General features: G+C 25.6%; 1 protein-coding gene across 2 annotated transcripts in view; it reads right to left on the minus strand.

Annotated features, from left to right (window-relative positions):
* Window positions 1–18,995, minus strand: part of LOC113557244 (alpha-tocopherol transfer protein) — a 42,908-nt gene that overhangs the window by 18,125 nt on the left and 5,788 nt on the right. The window contains exon 1 of one of the 2 annotated variants that reach the window (XM_026962656.1): window positions 4,218–4,413. The exons of the other annotated variant lie outside the window; for it this stretch is intronic. Within the exon in view, the coding sequence (XP_026818457.1) occupies window positions 4,218–4,233 (16 nt within the window). The 5' untranslated portion in view covers window positions 4,234–4,413. Of the gene's footprint in view, window positions 1–4,217; window positions 4,414–18,995 lie in introns of those variants that run through there. 2 annotated transcript variants of the gene reach the window in all.

The raw sequence follows: 18,995 nt of genomic DNA on the forward strand, positions 1-18,995 counted from the left end.
AAATAAATTTATAAAAGCAAATGTGGGAAGTAAATAACCGCTCAGCTGTACAAGTAGGAGTCGAAAATACCTCGTCATGGACTATAATGTTAAATTATAAATGATTTACACGATGAAAAACTATTCTGAACGGAGATGGTCTAACTTTTGGGTAACCAAGGTTAACAAACAACAAACCTGACCGCAGGTCTAATTACCTAACCTATTTAGGTGGTCTATGGTACTTAAGATGTTTTTCATTCAAATATTATTTTTTATTCAAAAAATATTAAAGTAATTATCAGGTAGTTATAAAAGTACACATAACTATCAAAAATATACTATAAATACTTATAAATTTAGCCAATGTTCCTATTTGATGCTTGGATCGTAACCGTTTAGTATATAGTCATTATTCTTCTATGTATATATCATACAACAAATTTTGTCGAAAAAAAAAATTACATAAATAATATCTAACCTGGACATTTTCAATAATGTAGTATTCAGGTCCATCACTCGACTCACCCTTGGGAATAATACATAGGCATATAAATATATATAATAGGCAATTTAAATTAATTATAACTATAGAATGTAACATATTAGTACGCAATATAGTTATTATTTCATTAATTATTATTGATGTAACTATTAAAAAATAAAATTCGTAAGTATAATATCAAAGTATATAGGTGTATTGGTGTATAAATACATATTATACTATATCTTCATATATATATTTATATTTCAGGTTTCTGCTATAATTTGTAAATCGAGTTACAAGAACTTTTGAAATCTGATGATTAGTCTTTAAGAAGGTAATAATGATATAATGTATACAATAGATATAATAATATGATGCATGGATAAAATTCACACAGTTCTATGTTGGACAATCCGAGTGATCTATTTACAATTTAACATAAAGCATTCATAATTTCAAAAACTATTAAGGATTTTGAAAATATTATTGTACGTAATGTTAAGTCGTTAAAAAACAATATATCTCTTATTAATTTTTATTACAATATTTTTTTCTTAAATTGTTTACTTTTTTAAACGACTATATAATGTAGTACATTTTTAATTTCTTTTTTGATTTTTATATAAAAATGTATATTTATTTACATATATTTTAATATTACATTAAAAATTATGCTATTATTCAAAAGAGTAAAAATTTAAAAAATAATAGTGATAAAAATTGGTAAAAATATTGTTTAGTAATGGCATAGAATTATGTAAAAGAAATATTTTTAAAAACGTTAGAGTTTTCTGAAATAATATCTTATGTTATATTTTTATAGTAAGCATAACAATTGAAAAAGTAATAAGTAATAACGTTTACAAATTATTATTTATAAAATAGTTTTTATAAACTTGTCTCGCCGTTTGCATTTTTTAGTTTTCATGATTATAATTTATAATACATATTTCACTACCCATGTTCTAAACGGTTATCTAGAAAAATCTGAAAAACGTCTAAAAATATTTTATCAATCTCACTGCTGTTTATGAAAATATAAAAGTCAAATAATCTCATAATCCGATTTTATACTTGGAAATTGTTTTTACAGTGTTTAAACTGCCGGATTTGCGATCAATTGGTTACACTTTAGCTTACTGTGGTGATTATCCTGTGAATTCCTTCCCACTGTGGTACCTCGCACTTATTGTCATACTGCTCCAGTCTGTCTAGCTTTATTCTATTTATGCTCTAAGAACCACCAAAGAATCAAATAGTTTTGACTTAGTAAAAATCACAACATTGGAATGTAAGTACTACAAATAACTTTTTGTTCGATAATATTTATTTTAATACTACTAATAATTATAATGTAAAAGCAAGTCACCCATTACCGAAAAATCATTCTAATTTCTAACCATCAGTCAACATTATACCCAAGTCACCTTTAATAAGATTAATCTCTTTTAACTCGAGTCATCTCTAGTCTATATTATATAATAAAAACTGAAAAGTATGTACAGTAGAAATTAAATTTAATAACCCAAGTCTAGTACTTTGTAATAATGTAATTGGGATGACCTCTTACTCACATGTTACTCACATCTATAATATCTCAACAATTCAATATCATCATAGTCATTACTTATAATTTTATACTAATATTGTGCTGAAATTTGTACAAAATGTTTATTTCAAATAAATGAAAAAAATAGCTCATAATAATATATAAATCTATAACAATTCTGCACAATGGTCATCTACACACATATCACTACCTATTTCAGTACAATTGTCGAACACTACAATAATAGCACGGAGCTCAGGCAGCATGGTAAAATAGCAGCCGCTATCATTACATAATCTTCCAAGGTCTGGGTCGATGACTATAAAAAAATAACAAAAATCGCGAACGAGATACCTCGCATATATTCGCATATACGAAGAATGTAGGTGTATGTTTAGATGTGATACATTTTTTTTTTTAATTTGATACTCATACAGAGAGATTCTTTACCAATAAGCATTCATTATACGTCGAAAACGAGGTCGGAAAGCATAAGAATTTTTATAAAACTCAAGTTTACAACAAAATAAAAATATACCATTTACATATTAATATACTTAATATAATTTATTATTTTAAACAGACTCAAATGTGTGAACTTTAGAAAAAATTAATATTTTTTAATTTAAAATTAATTATTGACATGTTTTATATAGTTAATCTTTCCAATAATCTCATTGTCCAATATGATCGTCATAATAATCTAAATAATACAAGCTGTGTCCATAAACTGTAAACACTTAATATTTTTTTAAACATAAATATAATATTTATTTTATATATTTTGTGATTTTTAAGTATTAATTTAATATTTATAATTTATTCTTAAATCCGAATTTTAGACAATGAATTGAAAAGTAAAAAATGTAGTTAGGTAGATTTAATCAATCTCAAAATACATAATAATATAAATTTGCATTAATTAATTAGAATATAATTTTTATTGTTAATACGATATTTTAGTCGATTTATCATACTCTGCCTACATAATGTAAATGTCAGTTAGGTAAACATACATGGTATCTGAAAGTATAATATCTGAAAATATTATTAAAATTACTTTAGAGCGTTTATTTTGATGAGACTTTCCTTGCTGTATAAAAGATGATAAATTAAAAAAAAAAAATTGTACAAAGTGAAATTGTTAATGAATCTGCAGTATTAATACCTAGTAGTTATGTTAGTTAGGAATACTTATAGAATATAGAAATACATTATATATCTACTTTAATAGTTAATTATTATAACATTTTTTTATTTCTAGTAAATAGTTTGTAAAATATTAGAAATATCACATGTTTTCACTTTAAATTCGATAGCACTTTATAATTTATCGTATACTTTAGAATATAATTTATTCTGTGCAAATATCTTACTCAGACAATGTACATTATTCAATGTATGACAATTCATATATTTATGTAATTTTTGTTTGTTAAATCAAATATACCTATTGATTGAATATTAAATGAAAAACACTATCTTATCTTGTTTATAACCGACCAAACAAATAAAATATACATTTCTCGCTTTCTGTAACAAATGAAATGGTAAAATATCTAATACCGAGATAATTAAAAATTTTAATTTAACCATAGACACAATAAGCAAATGCACAATGTGTCGATAAACAATTGATATCGTGATAATCGAAATGTAACCGTTCGCCTGAACTTCCTTATTATATTATATGTGCAGCACTACAACGTGTACAACCAAACAGTCATTTGATTAAAGACTCGCAATGCGATATGAAAAGCGAAATAACATCATATAGTTTAATTAATAACTATATGATATCGAGTATAGACTATAATATTATCATTTATTATAACCACACGGGTAGGTGGGTATAATTTAAAAACAGCGATATCGACATGAATTGGGTTATCGAAATTCCGATTGCGAAAAAAATATTTCATTGCCAGAGCGCCAAGAGTTTTATGATATTATTTTCGTGGCCGGCGCAGGAACGATGAGATGTATATGTAATTATTGCTCTGGAAATCGGAACAAAAGTCTGAGTCGTGAAGACGACCTTTATTGGCTAGAACAAAAACGGCTGCACGTCCCATACACTACACAGGAATACCGTTCAAAGGAAATACTGGACAACGTGTATACGCTAAATTTTAGGATACCGGTAAACGATAAACGTCGCACACAAATATTGTTTTAACGGTCGCGCGCATCGTCACTTACCTTTGTTCTTGGCCATCTTGAAAATCGGGCGTACGTGTGTGGTTAGGATACGACCGGATGTGTCGGAAAGCGGAAAAACGGCTGTTAATAAAGACGGGCTACGGGTCGGTTTCGTCGTGGACTACACGTTCAGAGCGTGGCGGCAGAAAAACGCGTACGACCGTGCGTACGTCGACTGATGAGAAAACTGGTCGTCGGTTCGTATTTGGTGGCGACCGATCGGCGTGCGACGGGTGGCGGCGGCGGCGACGGCATATTATAAACGTGTGTGTGTGTGCGCGCGCGAAGGACCACAAACACGCTTGTACGTGCATAATATTTGTTATTCGTGTATTTTTGTTTTTGTTTTTATTGTACACACACACACACACACTATCGCGGACGGGAGCTGCTTCTCGTGAGGTTTTTTTATATTTATTTTCGTTATCGAGCCTCCCGACCCCGCGCCGGCCCACTACCGCATCCTTGACACGCGCTCGTACCTGCGTACCTTTACACAATATTATAATAACTCCGCCGGACGGACGGACGTTGCCCGCGCGAAAGGACTGTATACTGTCTGAGATGATATCAACTCTAAAGCTGTAACGTCGTGATGATATTGATACTACTATAACATATACAATATGCCATCGAATGCCGTAACTTATCGCTTGTACTTTATATTATTCGCCGAATGCGAGACCCGCTCGGTCTACATAGATCGGGTGGTGTAAGTTTATAAACTTGAGGAGTGTCCCGGCGTGTTTATACAAACTCAGTTTTAAGTGTTTTAACACGGATTTGTTTTTTCGCTGGGTACGACCTTTTATTCCTGACTGATTTCGCGTTACAGTCCACTGGTTGTCCCTCCTGGCAATCGAAGTACGATTTAATTGCGTACTGGTGCGGCGTGTTCGAGGGGGTGTTCGGGGGATGTCACACATCCAGCCCCTTTAGCGTGTCCTATACACAAATTATTTTGTAATTAAAATATAAGAATATTAATATCATTTATGTTATTTTTTCCATAAGAACTTTAAGATAATGGCCCAAGACAATCTCTTGTATAATTATAACTGCTTGCCGTTATATTATATAATCATATTTTAATATTATCATAGCTGGATTTCCGTTACGGTTATTGATTACTAAATTACATAATTTTATAGTTAAAATAATAAATTAATATAAACGACAAGAAAATTAAAAAATTTAGAAAATAAATAAACATTTTTTAGGTTTATAAAATAATTAAATGTTTATTTAATGTACAGAGTGATTCAAAACAATTTCAAATCGATTTTTGTGAATTTCGAATTTTACAAATTTTGATTTTTAGTTACTAAGCAATAATAAGAATTAAATACACCGCGTTTGCTTATTAAAATTTTTAACCTAAAATGGAATGTACTAATGTGCTATATACATTTTGTCATTTTTGGCATCATATCTAAGCGATGCTTGATGGCATACGTAACCCCTCCACGACTAATTAATTTAAAAATTATGTAATTAAGTACTTATTCTGCATATAATTAGTAAATATTTGTGTATTGGTTTTCATATTATGTAAATTATTTTTCAGTCGGGCCAGTCTGTAACTATAACGACTTCAAAATGGTACCAAAATGACTAATGAGTGACAATAAACACGCAATTTTTAAATAAATCGGTCTTGGTGGGCGCACTAGGGCAACTTAACTTACGTCTCAGTGGTACTAAAAATGTAAAAAACAGCGTAATACATCATCATAGGAAAATTTTTAACCGATTTGTTAAAAAATGTAAAAAAAATGTTTTCAAAAAAAAAATAGTACAAAAAACAAAATAATAATCATTAAAAACAAACATAATAAATTAATAATATATGAATACAAAATTCAATTAATTTATTTAAATATTTAGAATATGTTGGTTAACGCTTTCCACTGAATAGGTATGGATAACTTATTAATTTTATTTTTCTCATTATATATATATAACTATATTTTTTTTATAAGATTATAATTACGTCATTGAACATTTTTATCATATAGTTAATTTATATATACAGAATGATTCACCAAGGATGTCCACGCTCATTTTTTTTTTATTTTTTATTATTTTTTTTTTTTTGTATTACTGAATAGTCCTTTGGTTATACAAAATTCTGTTTTTCAAACTGAAACCCATTTTTTTTTCTAAAGTAGATATTTTTTTTTAGAAAATTTATATTTAGGCATTTAAAATAAAATTAATATATTGTTTTGTGAAGAATAGAAAACCAACGAGTAGATGATCATAATATTTTGAAGGAAAATGATAAAGAATTCACGGATTTTAAGTGTGGCTATCTTTTAATGTTATTTGAAAAGTACGCATAAATAAATACTTTCAAGTTTTTAGTAAAACTTTCGAATTTCTGGAAGACGGGATATCATAAAATGTATAGATCGTTCACCGTACACGAGACTATATTGTACTCATCAGAGCTACACAATACATTTTATACAATTGGTTCATGAAATAAAAATAAAAATATACAATTGTTCGTTTTGAATTATTAAAGAAATATATATATATATATATAATGCATAGAATTATATTAAAATAAAATAAATTATGTACAAAAAAAGCTGTACATTTCCGGCAACTTAAACGTTCGGGCTAGAATGTGACTACCCTCTTTGATCCCTATATTACGCCACTACATCAATGACAAACTGAAATAAATGAAAATTTAATATTCATTTTTTTACAAATTATATACAATTTTTTTTATAAATATTCTATTTGTGAGAAGGCCGCAGACACAGAAGATATTTTCGATAAATATATTAATGCAGTAATGTTAATAAAATACATCATTAGGTGTCTATAATAAGCAGGGCTCGGGACTTTATGTGCTTAAAATCTTAAAATTATGCGCATACACATGCACCAAAAAATATCAAAATATGCGCTTTAATATGCATTTGTTTTTAATTAAAAAACACATACTTATTCAAATTTAATTTTTAAAAAAAACAAATCTTGTACATATTAGGTACTAAAAATTTATATTTTGTACATAATATATTATTAAAAAAAAAATGTCAAACTGTTGAATAAGAGGTTTTTGGATTTTTCAACACTCAGAATCTTCTATATCTAGCAATTACAATTTTTATGTATTAAAAAATAATCATTTTATAATTCTTATTATGTACTTACCTGCGTTAGGTAAGTAAAAATAATATTGTCTTCAGAGCTAAAAATAAAATGGATTCCCTGAAACGCTATTGATTATCGCCTTATCGGTATTATTACCGAAAAAATCATGTAGATAAAATTGATTAATTTACTAAAAATATAATTTAAGAATAAATAATCAAAAATTATTTTAAAATATGCAAAAAAATCAATAAATCTTAAAAATATGCATTTGTAGAAAAAAATTCCAAAATATGCAAACATATGCACAATAAACTTTTAAACTTTAACTCCAAACACCACAACACAAATTTGTATTGGATCAGATTTATTCTATTTACTACCCGAACAAATATGCAAACAATAATATTATATATACTTTTTCAAAATTTATTTTAAGCAATACTATTATAGGTTCATTGTTGTGCACCACAATATATATACATGGAAAAATGCATAATTTGTACTTACAGAATACACATTTTTAAATAATTTAATATTCCATGGTACACACATATGTAGTGTTGTTGTTATAGGTATAATACCGGAAATAGTTTCAAAAAGAATACTATCAGTGGGATCAGAATATTGTGTGACGGATTTGGTTGGTAAACATATATATTATGAAATATAATATTATATGGTTAAAGTAATTATTATAGTAGGTTGTAGGTATATGAACTATGAACAATTTGCTACTCAATTTAAGTTAGTACTACCTGCGGGTTACGGCCCTATACGCTTAGTTATATATAAATATATGTTAATTTTTGTTCAAATGTATGACTGTGTGAATGTATGAGAAAAATATGAATAGTTTAACATTTTTTAGAGAACGAAATTGTATATTCTTGTAACTGTGCATGCAATCAATTTCTAATATGATTTTTATCAGGAAAGTCCGTGTATATTTTAGTATTTTATAGTTTACACAGGTTAAAACGTGGGAGGCCTGATATATTTAAATAATAAAAACAATTAACACAGATGATTTTTGTACCTACTAAAGTTCACAGTAAATGTACACAAGTTTACATTAATTAGGTCAAGATTACCTCATTAAATAATGTTTGCGAATACGTATATTTATCCTTGATACATGAAGACCTGTTATTATGAAAACATACCTTATTTATCTAGATTCTGATAGCTTCTAAATAACGTTATTAATAAATCACCAATCACCATACATTTATAAAACAATCACCGCAATTGAAATTTTAGTTGTTATGATATTAACTATATGTTTTTAGATTCTTTGAGTTTTAAAGTCAATTAAAATTTTATTAAAATTAATATAAAATATAGTTTTCAACAAAACAAACAAATTTAGTATAGGCGAGATAAAATTAAAATTCTAGCAATACTCTTAAAATGAAACATTACGTAGAATACGTAGGAAATCAAGAATTCTGGTTTAAAAATATTTAAATGAGATTGTAACCTACGTTGATACTGTAAATGCCATAGTACTGGTATAATGCCATGTGAATATGTTACACTACAAGTCTATACAGTCTTGTAAATTGTAGATTCAACTTTGCTTAATTAAAATTAAAACCTGGTAGACATAGAAAAAATTGTATATATTTTAAACCTGTTACAAGTCTTATAGGTTTTTTTAGTTTATCGAAGAGTGCCAAAACAAATATTACACCTTGCACAATTTACTTGTTGGAGTAAAAAGAATCTCACAGTTCGATAGTAAATTAATCTACTCAATTAAAAGTTATTTAAAAAAATCAATTCAGAAAGAAGCTAAGACATTAAAACTTACGATGGGCATTGGAGTGTGTAAACATAATAAACCAAAAGGCCAAACTTTTTTTGGTCACGATCTACTAAAAATATACTACACCTTTGAGGATCAACTTCCATAGAAAATTGTTATACTATTGAATAACTATAATTATCATATACAACAAGTATTATAAACTAATTTCTAATTACTAAAATTAATTCTAACATGATCGACTTTAAAATTGCTTGCGATCGACCGTTTGGTCGCCCTTCATATATACTAACGTATAAATTGGCAATATTTTTTAATCATGTCAATATTTCAAAAGAAAAAGTTCTATATAGTATACACTTTATTTAGTACCTATTGAAAGAAATAGGTATGTACCTATATTATTTCAAGTATCAAAGTAAAAGACGGATACTGATCTTTACAGCATGCTCTTTGACTAGAAACTATGTAGACAAAAATTATTTTCAAAAACGTTAATAGATTTTGAAAAAATGAGTGTTGTTCAATAAAAGAATCACTCAGTATAACATGAATAATTTTAAAAGTATTTAATTCAAAATAAAAAACATGAACATTCAATGTTTATCAAATTAAAAACGATAAAATGATTTATCAATGTGAAAAGTCACTAGTACGTACAATGTACACATACGGACACAACCATGCACATATTATTATATTTACTGGCGATAACTATTAATAGGTGCCCATCAAATAGATGCCCGTCATGTAATGACATTATATCACTGTTTGTTATGTTAGGTGCCATAACATAACAAATGCTGATAAATTCAGCTGGATTATTAAAGTCCAGAGACACTTTCAAACTCACTTCCGCAGACCTAGCTATCTCCTTTTGTACCGAACGAATTGCATAATACATTAATACGAGTAGACACAAGGCGGCCTGTCGACCCAGTCGAGCATGGACTGTAGCTTATTGAAGATTATAAATATATAGTAGTACAACAATTGCATAGAAATGTAAGCGCATAAAACTTACTACCTATATAACGTTGTCTGTTATAAAGGACGAAAACTTTTAACTGCATAATTACTGTATTGACACTTTAAACATTACCTAAGTGGCTAAGTAATGTAATTACTTCCTGAATTTGTCCTCATGGCGCGCGGTAACATATAAAATAATATACACAAATATATACAACAGTGTATACACTCAATTGACTTAAATAGAAAATTAAAACAACGAAAAGTGTATACTGTAGTCATCGGAAGGTCGACCGTACCCGGACTGTAATCTGTCGCAAATAAAAATTGCGTGGACCGTATTATAGTCATATAATATGGACTATAAATAAATTATGAAATTTTAAAAAATTCATATCATACTTAGAGTACATGAGTACTCGAGTACATTATATTAGAATAATAAACTTACACTCAATATGATGATGAATTATCAATATTAAAGATTTATTATATTTTTAAATTATACTAGATTTATTGCCAAACGAAGACATAAACTACATATTTATGACTCAGTCGAGAGAGAAAATAGTTAAATAGTTTTTTATCTATAAATAGTACTAAATAGATATTCTAAGCTTCACGATTATTAAAATATCTTTATATATACCACCTATGTATTATAAATCCATAAGTATATAATATTAGTATCTATAATACGCTATACGCCACAGACGACATTCAGTTAATAAAATACGTATTCATATAGGTACCTATAGTTAAACAATAAGTAGGTAAACATACGGTATTAGTAAATATACGAATTAAATATATTATTGCAAGATTACTTTTCATTTTTTATTATTCACTGGAAACAAAATGAAATTCCTAGTTCAATTACCCAAGGTTTTTAAGTTTAAATTATATTTATATTATTCTAATTACATTAACAATAATAATTATGAAAACTGAAATGTTAATGACATATTCAAAACGTTTTAAAGCTAAAGTATACGCTTTTATAGAATTATGTAATTAGCACCAATACGTTATACACAATAATTAGAGTACTAGAAATAAATATTTATTCTAGATATGAATTTATTATACAATATTCGTAAAATATGTTAATGGGTTTCAAACATTAATAATAATTAAACACCAAAAAGGTTCAATGTATATGTTACAAAGTGTATATAATTTTTAGGTACCTAATAAAATAGATTGTTAAATAACTTAATGGTTAACCCTGTACAATATGCATTTGTTGTCCCACTTATGAATTCGTTAATTGATATCAAAATGCAAATATTATAGAAAAAACAAAATAACTATAATTTTTGAAAAAGTTGTTAAAACATTTTAATTTTTTAATTTAATAGTAATTCACTATTTTTGAATAAAATCATATTTATAAAATATTTGCATTTGTAAAATTATATAAATTAAGATAAATAGAGTTTAATAATCAAGCAGTACAAAACAATTAAATTTATAGAGTAAGTGATATGCGTATACGTTTAAATATATTCAAAAGACAAATCAAACGTTAAATGTTCAAAATCATATCCAAATGTTAATTAATACAATGGAAATAGCATTCCATTATAATAGTGTAGTTGAAGTAGTTATAGTTATAGTTCTATATATAAAAAAAAATGCAGCATTGCTCCGAGATAATAAAGTTATAGAAACATGTGGATAACAATTTTAGATATTTTTATTTCAATCGCCAACAAATAAAAAAAAACACGGACATAATTACCTATAAAAATAAATAATCTTCAAAAAAAAAATATTATTAGAAAAACTCTGATGAAAAAATCGACGTGTAAAATAAATGGAAAATAATAACATATTATTGTCTACGTATGAATTCACCGAATGCACGGAATAATAAATTATTTAAATACAAAATACAGAATCGCTCTACGTCGATCATTGAATTATTTAAAAATTACAATAACTAAAATTAAATATTAAATCGGCATTTATACAAAAAAAAAAAAGCATTTAATTTAGTTGATAAAAAAAATAATTCGTATTATTAAACATTTCGAAGGACATGATTAATTCCGTGTTAGTATTTATTCGAAAACGTTTTGTGCGTTAACTATACGCGTAATATTTAGTTATTTGCCTTATTTATTGTGAACGTATCATTAGAATGGCTTTTCATAATGTAAACAATTTTTTCATATTAATTACACATTCCAAGAAAAAATAAGAAGTAAATGTATGTATTATATATTAAATTTATATTATTGAAAATATAATAATAATAATAATAATAATAATATAATATTGTGGATTATAACTGACAACTAATAAGGGGTTTTACGTATGTAATTATCATGTTGTAGTTTCAGTTGCCTATACTGAACCTTTCATACACGAGAAATTCACCCATTAGGTATTGCGCGGTACTTACTACATATTTATATGTCATTATAACGTGATTAATTAAAAATCCAGAAATTATTTTATCCCTCAGAGCAGGTGTACCCAACCTACGGCCCGTGAGAGTTTTTCCAAATTTTCAACCAGCCATGTGAACATAGTTATCATAAAATTGGAAATTTGTATATTATAAATAAAATTTATAATTATGATTTAAATGAAAAAGATAGAAAAATGGGTACCGCTCTACTGTACATGCAAAGATTGTCTAAATTTTAAAAACCGTAGTTACAAGACAATTATTTTAATAATAATAACTAATAATTTCTTGTTTGTTTTTCCCGGTTATAAAAAAACGTACTGGGAATTTTTATTTTTAACTTCTCTAAAGTACAACATAGATCCAGATGACTATTATCCACCTTCAAATTGAAAATTAAAGCATTTTATTGACAACTTGTTGTGTATACGGATATAAAAAAAAATACATTTTATTGTAAAATCAATACATTTATCGCTCCGCTTGGAATCTAAAAGTTTATTATAATAACATTTTAAGAATTACAATGTATCTTACAATAATTTTTGATTTGAATATGAAAAAAATAATATTTTAGATTTTAGAATATTGAATAGACTTAAATTAGTGTAAAACGTGTGTTGGTTTTTCCTTAACCAATCGTTAAGCTCATGATTTCGATAAATGAAGAAAGATAATATTATATTGTATTTAATTAGAATGAACAAAAAAAAACCCATGAAGTAATATAAATATAAATTTTGAATATGGCCCACAAGTTTAAAAAGGTTGGGCACACCTTAGAGGAATGATAATAAATTTACTTGAAAATTATTATTACAGCCTTCAGGTTATCAATAATCATAACGCAGTATAGTCAAAATAACAATATCGGGTGATTCTTTTAGTAGTAGTTGCATTGATAAAATATACAAAATATTAAATAGTATATTTAATCAATGGTTTTTATCACTTATTATTTCAAAAAGTATTAAGAGTGGATATCTTACCACATGTCAACGGCTAATACTAACGCATATCATGATATCAAATTTAAAAAAAAATCCTATTTAAACTGTTATTGTTAGTATCTATTTAAAAAAATACAAAATAATTTAAAAATTGCTCGTATAATATTATATTTCTAGTAAATATGTTAAGAACATTATCTAGGACTCAAAGTAGGTATATGCTTTTCTTTTGATATTTTAATTTTGAAGCAATTTATAATATTATTTACAATAGTTTTTTAAAAACATTTTGTCCCCATCATTTAAATAAATAATTACAAAACAACATTTACGAAATTTTTTTTATTTTTTTATTGTTATTTTATAATAATCTTTATTAACGGAAGTAAAATCTAATTAAATAAAATAAATTTGGCAATAGGTATTATTCAATAAGTATAAACTGGCATATATAACTTATATATATATATATAAGTATATACCTATACATAAAATACATGATTTAATATTTATAGTTATTAGACATACAAATTCAAACATTTTTAATATTATTATTTCATACGTACTACTAAAATTAAATTAAGAGTAAAATGAGATAAAATTAATAAGTTTAAATTAATAAAAATTGTAATAATAATATTAATTAGATAAAGTATTTATATAATATACATTTACAATATAATTTATTTAAGATTTTTACTTTTTTTAAATACAATATACATAATAGATTTTGAATTTGAAATTTCAAAGGATTGCTGGTATATTATTATTATAATAAATGAAAATCAAATTTTGAACGAGTTATAACTTAATAAGTTTTTAAGGTTTTTATGAACGAAATAATAGATCGATAGATAATGATAGGTACACTTATGTCATTCCGCTCCACCATTTAAACTCTAAAATTACTTTTGAGTCTTGAATTTTTACTAATTAACTATGCTCTCAAAATTCGATTTTTATAAGTTTATCGAAATTCTCAACAACTATTCTGCTTTAGAATAATAAATAAAAAATATTATTATGGTTTTAAATCGTGTAAAAAATATTTCCCAAAAACTTTATGTAAAAATAATGAGTGTTTAATGTTAAAAGAATCACTCTGTATATAATATATTTGTAAAAACATTAAATACAATATTTTCCGTTTGGCAACCCGACAACTAATATATTTAATGTTAATTACCCGTCGCTAATTTCCATATGGGGAAGTTAAGAAATCGTCAATGTATACCAAATATCGTTGTATATCGATTAAAGTAAAGTATTTTAACGATTTATACATAGACGAACGATACATCTTTAGTTCATTACTGCGTATAAACTCGTCTTTATAAATACACACACTTTGTTTTGGTAAATTTTATATTTCATATTTATGTGGGTATAATAATATATTATTATTTCTGGATCAACGAATAAGTGCCAGATTTAATCATCACTCTGCTATCTTGCGTACTAAAATAATTTGGTGCCTTTCATTTATTTTATAGACGATGGAGAAATATGGCCACTTACTACAATTATTTACATGTATTTATTATGCGTGTATTATTATTATATATGTTTTTGTCGCTTACAATAATGCAGTCTAAAATAATAAGTACACGTAATCAAATATGGTTCTATTAAATGTGACTGTATAATTACATAGTTAATTAGCTAAATATCTAAGTTACCAAATTATGATTTCGAAACTATTTTGTTGTGGTTGACACAGTATTTTATATTTGTGTATTCAGTATATCGATTGTATTGTGTTTTTCAAATGGTTTGTGATCGTGTTAACCAACGTAAAAAAATAATAATAAGTATTTGCCAACTATAAACGTCTACGTAGATACCTACTACATGATATACCCTATACACAACCGGTAGTATTATATAAAAAAATCTACGTATACCTAACCTATGTTAAACATAATAGTTAATACAATGTCAAAATTATAATATTTTACGTTATTTTATGTTTTTAATCTTTTTAATTTAAATACTGAACAAGATACGCGTAGTTAAACAATTATGTATTATAATTACATATTTTGTATTACGAGTGCTATACTCATATTATACCACTATAGTTTAATTTTTCCTATAGCTATTTAATAAAAATCTTGGCTATTTAACAGACTAGCCATAAATATTAGAAAATATGAATAGTCAACAATATGTTATAGGGTTTTCTTTTTTATATTAATAACACTGAATTTGAAATTTAAATAACTACATTAAAAAATTATTTTATTTTTTTTAATTGTGTGACTTTAAATAAAAACATAAATAAATAAGTATATTTCATTTTAAGCAAATCAACATGTTAGTTGTATCGATTGTATACAATATACATACAACAACAGAATGCAATAAATAATACAATTTTTTTTGGATAATTAAAAAAAAAAATGTTATTGGTTATAAATCAGTTAGAAAATATTAAATCGTTTTATTGATTTTAAATTTGTAATTTCTGTAAACGTAATATTATGTTAAATTTTGTTATGATGCTATGAATATGTATACTTCCTATACATAAATTGTGTTGAAAATAGCAATGGTTTTCATCAGATTTGCATATTGTGGTATGGTTACATTCACATAGTCACATAGCTACAATTAATTTACTGGATATTTTCTGAACAATAATGTTTAGGTTGCCGGTAGCTCCTAAAAAATTACATGGTTCGAACACTTCATAATATTAATTGTTATTATAATTATTTGTACTATTTAGTAATATCTAATTGAGCAATAAAGATAGGTATATAAATCCAAAGAGTGGGTAATTCTAATAGAATACACAGATGTCACAATGTATAGGTATGCTGCTAACCTATTGAACCGTATCAGATTTAAGGCAATAATGTATTACTAACTAATACATAGTACATGTATCGTGAACTTATATAATAATTCTTGATTGATATCAATTTTTTACATGTACATACATTTATTAAAATAATAACTATATATAACTATGAATACGCATAGGTAATACCCATTTGAAAATTTAATGGTATCGTAATAATAATACATAAATACATTTACCCAATACCCATAGTGTAATAATTATTCTGTATTATTTTTTTTTATCAGACATACCTTTATAGATTGCTAACAAATATTAATTGAATAATGAATAAAATGTTATCAACTATTACTGTAGTTTTTCTTCAATTATTATATAAATAATAAATAATTTAGTTAATTTGTAATAATCTAAGTAACATAATTATTCGATTCTTGTTCATCTATGTATACATTTTTATTGTGTAAGTCTACACTGTAAGATGTACATTTTTTTTGCTATTAAAACACGTAATTTGAAATTACGCACTGACCACAGTTGCAATGGACCTACGGTACGACTTATCTTGACCTCTGACTCAACAGAACTATGTTGTAGGAGTATAATAATATTGCAGGGCTGTAACACGATTGTGCTCGTTTTATATTTTTACTTTGAAAAAACGCAACATAATTGCGGTTCACAAAATATAGGTCTTGTCTTTTTAACAAATATATTATAAATCTACAGTTTAAAAAACATATTAATACATGACATAATAAACATTTGCATTTTCCCAATGTATAGAATAAAGACATAAAATTTGAAATGTCTAAGACAGATATCCTGTAAGCTACATATAATATAATAATCCGATATTTTATAATATAAAGTACGCGTTTTTTCGTGTAAAAATTCAAACGAGCGTAATCGTATCGCGGCAAATATTGTAGACGTTAAGACGTGCATATATATTTGTTATTTTCGTATGCGAAACTTGTCAACATTCACGGTTTATTTTCTTAGCAGGTATTTATGATAATTAGGAATAAAAGCTTTTTATACCTATTTATTTATGTTTCTTATTATTATTTATTTATATTACCACATTCAGTTTTTAGTTTTTATCATAATAATTTATAAGATGCATGTTGTAGGTACCTATTGTACCTATATTTATAAATATTTTATTATAAATTGTCTTACATAAGTCATTAAAAATTCTTCCCATTTCAATATATCAACAACACTATAACACTATATAAATTAGTCACCGTACTTATTTAAGAAGTAAATTAATTGACTTTGAAATGATGGGTGTTTTTTATTTTTATTTTTTTTTTATCTTACGTCACATTCAGTGGCAATAAAAATACTTAAATGTACTTTGACAATGATTTCTGGTAGGTAGCAAATTAGATTTTTGATGTATTATGATTGAATACAAAATGTATTTATATATGTATAGACTTTTGTAAGAACTGTAAGTCTTAGTATTCACTTTGAATCAAGAATTTACACAAAACTAGTTTTGAAATTTCAAATTCAAATTTAACACATCTAATAAAATAATCTGTACTGAATAACAAAGTATATACTTGAAACCTAAGCAGCATAAACTGTGATAGTTTTTTTTCTTCGTGAACAATCATCAACATTTTTCTATCAACCAACCTATTGCTTATTTAGTTATATAATAATTAGAATTGAATTAATTTTACATAATTTATCAAAATGTTATTGAACATCATGTTTCTAATTTGAATATTAACGAATAATAAAAATAAAAAGTAGGTTAAAGGTATTGGTATAACTATAATATATTCGAATAGGTATTCTATAAATATTGAGTATACGCACTGCAAAAATTATTTAAATCGAAACAATAACAAAATGTGTAGATAACGTCATAATAACGTTAAACCCAATTTACTAAATTACTATTACTATATTAGTTATCATCATGATAAATTTGTTGTTATTTGGTACATAGTTGACTTTGAGAATAATAATACCTGATAAATTTAAACATTTTATACAATTTCACGTAAATATCTTTAACATTGGAATTGTTTCTTTGTATAATTGTATATAAATATAAGCACAAAATGCATTAATTATATTTGCATGAAGCTATTTATAATTATTGTTATCTAGACATTTTAATATGTACAGTAAAATGTAAAATACATATTTTTATTTAAAAAAAGCTAATTATTGATAATAAGCTGGCCAATTATTCTAGTGCGTAAGACAATGCCTGATTTTCAACTCGTCTATATCCTGTGATGTAATTTTTTTTATTATTAGTCGGTGTTTAAAATTTGTTTTAATAATTGTACACTGTTGCTATTGTCAATTGTTATATCTCAAATACTTATCAATGCTTGAACAAATGACACCTGTCTAAGTTTATAAACATTACTATTTAGAAACCAAGTTATTATATTCATTTGAATTGAGCATCTGAAGAACGTAATTAACGATCCGTGTCATAATTAAATGTTTCATAATTTCATAAATCATAAAGTAGAAATCTTTCATTGTTTAAAAAAAAAAAAATGTTTTATTTATTAAAATATTTTTATAATAATAGATTTGTAAAATATTTATGAGCCATTTAAAATAATAGATACTTTTTATAGCATTTACACAATTCGAATATTATGTTTTACATCGACTATATCAATTACAGAGATTAATAATTAATTGTTGTTGCAATTCTTGTTGTGATGGATTTTGCCTTATGACCACCTTCCTTAATTGT

This window comes from Rhopalosiphum maidis, chromosome 3, assembly GCF_003676215.2.
Source record: "Rhopalosiphum maidis isolate BTI-1 chromosome 3, ASM367621v3, whole genome shotgun sequence".
NCBI lineage: Eukaryota > Metazoa > Arthropoda > Insecta > Hemiptera > Aphididae > Rhopalosiphum > Rhopalosiphum maidis.